Source organism: Etheostoma spectabile, chromosome 7, assembly GCF_008692095.1.
Source record: "Etheostoma spectabile isolate EspeVRDwgs_2016 chromosome 7, UIUC_Espe_1.0, whole genome shotgun sequence".
NCBI classification, from domain to species: Eukaryota; Metazoa; Chordata; class Actinopteri; order Perciformes; family Percidae; genus Etheostoma; species Etheostoma spectabile.
The window spans coordinates 22771533-22778519 of NC_045739.1; the positions used below are offsets into that span (position 1 = coordinate 22771533).

The 6987-nt window shown below is 41.0% G+C and overlaps 1 protein-coding gene and 1 long non-coding RNA gene across 7 annotated transcripts in view; one reads left to right on the forward strand and one right to left on the reverse strand.

Moving 5' to 3' along the window:
• The window catches only part of LOC116693239 (uncharacterized), an 8042-nt gene extending 4224 nt beyond the window's left edge, over window positions 1–3818 (reverse strand). Inside the window, exons 1-2 of the long non-coding RNA XR_004332876.1 lie at window positions 3597–3818; window positions 218–221 (exon numbers count right to left, since the gene is read on the reverse strand). This is a non-coding gene — a long non-coding RNA (uncharacterized LOC116693239). The remainder of the gene's footprint in view (window positions 1–217; window positions 222–3596) is intronic.
• Window positions 1–6987, forward strand: part of atp2b3b (ATPase plasma membrane Ca2+ transporting 3b) — a 56374-nt gene that overhangs the window by 3940 nt on the left and 45447 nt on the right. For all 6 annotated transcript variants that reach the window (XM_032522017.1, XM_032522021.1, XM_032522015.1 and 3 more), the window contains exon 2: window positions 2037–2890. In XM_032522017.1, coding sequence (XP_032377908.1) covers window positions 2644–2890 — 247 coding nt within the window. In that variant the 5' untranslated portion in view covers window positions 2037–2643. The remainder of the gene's footprint in view (window positions 1–2036; window positions 2891–6987) is intronic.

Genomic DNA, 6987 nt, shown 5'->3' on the forward strand with positions numbered 1-6987 from the left:
GAAATGTTAAAGAAGTGATTAAGAAATTGTTTTTTTTTTGCCAGGGTATTCAACAAGAGAAGCTCCCTTCAGGAAAGTTCCCTCTTTCGGGTCTCACAAGACGCTTATTAGACTGAACAAATCAAATGTGAAGTAATTGCACCTGCAAGGCATGTGGATGTGTCCAGGCATGGCGTGATTTGAGACAAAGGACATACCTTGTTTGATGTAGCATTACAGAACTTCAATTAACATAAAGGAGCATGATGGTGACAATTTTTGTTTTGTATTATTATCAAGAAATCCCATGAAAAGCCAAACAAAACGAAAACCAACAATACTAAATTATAAATGATATTCAGAACACGAATATAGCAGCAAACAAGTATTTGCTCTGTAAAGATGTAGTCGGGTAATGGAATCCTGAGCAGGGAATGAAGTCAAACTCCCTCTGTGTGTGTTGGGATCTGAGCTTCTCTGGTTTTTGGTGTGGTAGCCAGGCTGGCGGCGCAGGCCCTCCCCGTCCTTGTTTCTTCCCCCCCGCCTCTCCTAATTGCTGCCGCTCCGCACTGCTACTACCTACGCCAAAGAGCAGTGCAGCTCATGCAGAGGTTACCACTGAAAACGTCGCTGAAGCAAAACTCACTCACCCTGCGATTGACCCTAAAATTCCATTCTCCATTTGCATTTAACACACTACTACTTTAATAAAGTCGCCATCCACTATACAGCACTTAAAGCAAACTCACTTTTACAGCTAGTTCACTCGTTGATCTCGTTATTTCCCTCTTCCAAAACCAGGAGTGGAGTTTTCTTTAAAACATAATTATGACTGGTGTAATAACTGCATGCAAAATTAATCAGAACACACAAGGCCAAATTAACTCCTAACCTACCACATTGCAAAAGCTATTTTTAAACGGAGTCCGACGCAGTCAGTCCACATAAAAACACACTCGTGCTACATTCACTTCCAGCTAACTTCACGGGGAACAATGATGGCAGAACAGCATCACAGATTCATTTCCCCCCCGAAAATACTGTCTAGCTCAGCTAAAAACACCGGATCTGCAGCACGCTGCCGTGTCATTCACTAATGAGCCTGTTTGTGATCTTCACCTGTTCAACTGACTTAGATAGTATGCGACTGTCCTGCAGTTTTTACAAACATGTGAACTCACCACAGGCAGTTGCCGCGTTCGGAATACATTGATGCAAATCACAATCCAAGGCTTAGTTTGCACTCCATTTGTTCTTTTTTTTTAAATATTGAAAGCTGCTATAATCAGTGTATTTATATGAACAATGGATGAAATGACTGGACTACTACTGTTGTATAATTAGTATGAGAGGTGTTGCTCGTAGTGACGAACCCAACTCAGCAGCTCTTTTGACCTCTTCGGAGCATTTTAGCATTCATTGTTTTGGATTCATGGCTTGCAACTTTTACTGTTTTGATTCAGTCTCATGGCTCTCATGCACGTCTTTTGCAGACGCAGGAGGCAGCTGTTTCCTGCTAGAAATCTCAAAAACAAAACAAATGTATGCTATCTACACAGCACTAAACAACAGACAGACAAAGTTAGCGGCTAGCTGCTGAACATAGTTTATAGCTACATATTTTTTCTCTTGAGTTGGTGGAGTGAAAATTAGACTTACATTTATCATGTAGCCAGAAAGGCATCTCCAAATGAATCCTAATGTTCCTCAGTGTCAGATGGATGTGTAAATAAGCCACTGTTTGTTAGCCATATCCACTTTATAAAGTAATATGTCAGTGTTGTGTTAACAGCTTGTTGTGCTGCCCCCAAATGGCCAAAAAGCTTTGGCTTTACAAAGCTTAATGTGTGGAAAAACTGAGCAAAGGTTTAGGTTTGGTTACAGGGCTAGACCAATAATGATCTTACTTTTTTAGATGATCACATGTATCATATTTGTAACCATTTTCTAACATGACTGTACATTCAAGACACATTCTTGTGTAATAATAATATAATGATAGTGAGTGAGATCAATAAAACAGAGTGGTAATGTATCTCTTTCTTGCTCTCTCTCAGGTCCTGGTGGTGCAGTAGTAGCTACCTCTGAACTGGATCCACTTCCCGTCTCTGATTTATCAGCCGCCTTTGCCTTGCTCGCCCCTCTCTCCATCCGTCCATCATCCTCCCATCACCGTCTCTGTAAGTCTGTCAGCCCGTCCGTCCGTCTGTCTGTCCATGGACTGGCCGTGACCCTGGAGGGAGGGGGACAGAAAAGAGGAAAGAGCGGAGTCGCAGAGGAGACGAAGGAAAAGAAAGCTGGATTCATTCAGACATCAAGCTTCTGAAGTGCCCCGGCTTGCTGTCCTTGATCCCCCTCACCCTCCTCCTCCTCCTGTTATGGAGAATTAAAGGAGCAGTGGGAGGCCAGGCCAAGATAGTGAGGAGGAAAAATAAATAATCAACCAATGCCCCTTCATTGTCCTTGCAATGAAAGAATAAAAAATTGTTTAGGTGCATCATTATAATTACAGATTATTTAAGAAAGAAATCCAGACCAAACCAAAGTATTGGCTGCTGAGCACATGAACAACCCTCCACCAACCAAACAAAACGGGAACTGAGTTGAAGACAGACTACAGAGAGAAAGGAGGACCAAAAAAACAGAAAAGAAACCCTTACTGACATGTCAACAACAGCCACTATGGGTGAAATGGCAAACAGCGCGGTGGAGTTTTATCCCAAAGGGACAAGAGGCGTGGGCGGAGGAGGAAGGGCAGATGGCAGCCATGCAGGGGGAGACTTTGGGGTCACGGTGGCGGAGCTAACGGAGCTGATGGAGCTCCGAGGGGCTGATGCCATTCAAAAGATCCAGGAGAGCTTCGGAGACGCAGATGGGCTCTGCCAGAGACTACAGACCAGCAAGACTGATGGTGAGCAGGCATGGGTGCACGAATGGTTGAACTGTTGAAAAAGTAGATTGGTGGATATATGAATAATGGAGGAGTAGATGGATGAATGGATGATAGCACATGTATGAAAAGACTGATGAAAGGAAATGGTTATGTGGTTGAGTAGATACAGTACCAGTAGGACTGGGCAGTGATTCAATATGATAATTTATCGTCTTTCAATGGAATCATATATCGAGATATTGTGACATACATTTGCGTTGTCTAAATTGATAATAACAAGCACATACTAACTCAAATTTCTCAGAAAATGTGGTGTGAATCATTTTGAGGCAATATCATTTGAAGAATTGCAGATTTGTTTTAACATCACACTTTTTTGTGCATGCATGTATTAGGCATGGGCCGGTTTCCGGTTTTAAGGTATACCGCCGTTTGAAAAAGTAAAGGTTTCAAAACCACTAATATTTGGTTGAGTGGTTTAGTAATCCGTCGCCCTGACAGTGTGCCCTGTGTTTAAAAATAAAATACATTGTGTTAAATAAAGAATTTTTTTTTTTTACCTAGATATTTAAAAAAAAAAATGCATTCAGCTTTTTTCCCAGCTGAACTTTATCACGCACAAAAAAGGTTGAGGACTGCAGGATGCCTCACGTCCTCTGGCTGTAGGCACGTAGCTCCTTTTCTGAAAACTCTGGTTCGTAGAGGTATGCTTCTGGATCTTGACATCATCCTCTTCGTCTCTCACAAAATCCGCCATGTTCATGGCCATTCACTGTCTGCTGTAGGAGAAATAGCCAGCTATTCATGCCGGGTATGTTGAAGGAAGTTGGGGGGTTTAAGGTGCTGCGTGATCTCTGCGCCCATGTAGCAGTGCTTTGGCTGTGCTTCCACTCAATATAGTCCCAAGTTAATATCTGCCTAGGAAATCGTCTAGTCTTAATCTGCATTGCTATTTGTATTTGTTGTGAATATGCAGGCCATTAAACTTATGAATTAGTTGACAACTAATCAGTTAATCTTTGTAGCTCTAGTGAATAGGTTGCTGGCTTGCTGGATGGATGGATGAATTTGTAGAGGGGATGAAATGAAGATGGGTTAACAGTGAGATGAATTTGGTACCCTGAGATAAGAGAAGAAGTGGAAGCATAGATGATATTGAGCCGCATGAGTGGTGGTGTTGCAAACTCAACTCAACAACACTAATATGCCCACGGCATGTTCTGATGACAGAAACTGACGGAGACAACGTTCATTTTGTTGTCCTCATGCATTATCACTACGCACATAGACTGAAACGTCAGATTTTATTCATGGAGTGTAATCCTGGCTGGGATGGATTCCTGGATGAATTGATTGGTGAATGGATGATGGGACTCTAATGCATGAACGACTATAAATACATTTTAAATCCATAGATGGATGAATGGAGTAAAAGTGTGCAAGGATTGATGAGGATCTCGAATATTGGAGACACAGAGTCTGTAATTCTGGGTCCATGTACTGTATAGCTCTTCAGCTATTTTCATTATTCTTTCAATTAATCAATTAATTGTGTTAGGACTGCAATTTTTGATTATTCTCATAGTTGATTTAGCTGCCAAACGTATAAAGCTGTAAATCCTCGCATTTGACAACCAGGAACCAGCAAATTTCTGCTTGAAAAATGCCCCAATTTAGTCTATTTTAAAAGACAAATAAGGAAGGATAACTAGAGCTGAAATGATTGATCAATTAATCAATTGACTGAAAAATGGCAAACATTCTGACCCCCCCCAAAAAAGAAGTGATTTTTAATAATGAATCTATAATGGAAATAATTATTAGTTGGTGCCCCCATTGTGTCTCTTGAAATTGCTTACTAAATGGTATATTTACTTAATAAATGTGTTGACTGTAAACTATTTACGCACGCATGCAAGCACACAAACAGAACAAGTATAATTATAATTATGCCAATCCAAGATTTGTAGTGACTACTTTGGGTATAATTTGTGTTTCTGTGTTTTAGTGTGTATAGGCCTACATGCATGCGCCCACTTGTATGTTCTAGCAGGGGTGTGGTACCACACTACACCCACTCCTTCAACTAGTTTGTAACCTAGCAACACAACAGCAGAGAGAAGTTGGCTGCGAAAGTCAGCAAGAGAGAGAAAGATGATGGAGAATTGTGAGATGGTGAGACGCTGAATTTGAGGAAGAAGAGTGTGTGTGTGTGTGTGTGAGAGAGATATGGAGATGGATAAAAAGTGAGAGAGTTGGTGGGTGTTAAGTTACAGTAAGTCTGTGTTGAGTGTAGCTAATTTGATACTGTGAGCTGGTCAGGATTCAGTGCAGCAGGTCCCAACAAACCCAGCATACACATAACACACAGAGTCGTGTATCCGCAGTTGTTCCTACAAAGCACAGTTGGCAAACAAACACACGAACGCTGCACTCCATACACTTGGATAGACTTCTTTTTTACATATGGTGTCATCGGGCGTGACAAACCCGCCAGTACAAAACACGGATGAAGAACGATGTTTCCCAACCTGTAGAAATCTAATGTCATTACTCAAAACTGATCATTCCGATGTTTTATGCTCCAGAGGGATGTAACGTGAAGTAAGACGAGTGGGTTAGCGGGGTATGTTGAGCCTAAACTCTGTGCATTTTTCTCTTTTAACCTGGCTAGATAGTCATGGTAACTTATGCTGCACACCCAACTGCCTCCGGGGGAGGTTATGTTCAGAGTTTCTGATTGAAATCAACTATAAAAAGGAGCAGCCTGTCCATTAATCAGCTCTACTGGAAATGGCCCCACCTTTCTTGCAAAACACTAGGGCTGCAGCTAACAAATGTTTTTATTGTCAATTCACCTGTAGATATTTTCTTGATAAATCGATAAATATTTTCTTGATTAATCGATTTGCAGAGATTGGGACTCAAGTTTGGGACTCGGACTCAAGTTGCACTTAAGTCACACACACAGTAGCTAAGTTTCCATCCATTTGTCAATCGAATTATCTGAAGTTCGGTAAAAAAACTCATGTGAATAAAGCTGGTGAAAGTGTGTTTCCATCCAACGGCTTTAAAGCAAATAAAAACCTGAGCGTAATGACGTCACGCTGTTTTGCGATCAAATTGGTATATTCAATTGTTTTTAGACATTTTAAGGTTTTTCTAGACAAAATGGATTGCGCCGTCTACCAACACATGAGCAATATTGAAGTTGTAATAGTGCTTATGTGCCAGCTGATAGCGACATATAAAGATATAATAAGAAAACAACGACGCTATCAACACATCGCTACGATGATGCAGATGCAACTTGCCTTTTATTTTCCCTCTGGCACCGCTGCGAGACAACTCTCTTTTTAAACACGTCTCGCTGTTTTGAGCGCCTTCCATTTACTCCAGAGAAAACCTTTGTCGGCGATTTCCTTCGCCAGTTCCTGATAAATTAAATTCAAAAAGTCTCTCGTCTCCTCGTTCGTCCCCTTACATCCGTCTTTGTTGACACCCGCCATGTGTGCAAACAGAGCGGAAATACTGGGGGGAAATTAACTAAAACTTCTTCTTCTTCATTTTGTGGTGGGTTGCAACCATAAAATGACCTAAAACTTAATCGCAATTCATTAGTTATTCTGCAAATAACGTTTCCATCAGTGTTTATCGCATAAGCCGTATATTGATCAAGATAAAATCCTATTAGACCAAACGTATTTCCTATGAGTCAATGTTCATGAAATTCCATCAAATTTTACTGCTTTTATAAGACATTTTTCACTCGATAGCACTTAACTTGGATAAAAACGTGTGGATGGAAACATAGCTAGTGACTTCAGACTCGACCTGAGAGTCGTACTCCAAAAACTGTTGGATGCAGGACTCATGAAAAATCTTTATTTTTAGGAAGCGTATGATGGGCTGAATATTATTCCCCTCATTTGGTAACCCGTAACCTATGTAACACGTAATCCGTAACATATTTGCTGCTGCACGTGAAATAGGACAGCAAATATGTCGACAGCACCAGCAGCTGCTGTGCTATTCATCAGAAGCTTTAGCTTTAAAGGAACATTCCACCATTTGTTGAAAAAGGGCTTATCACGGTCTCCCCTAGCTGTAGATAG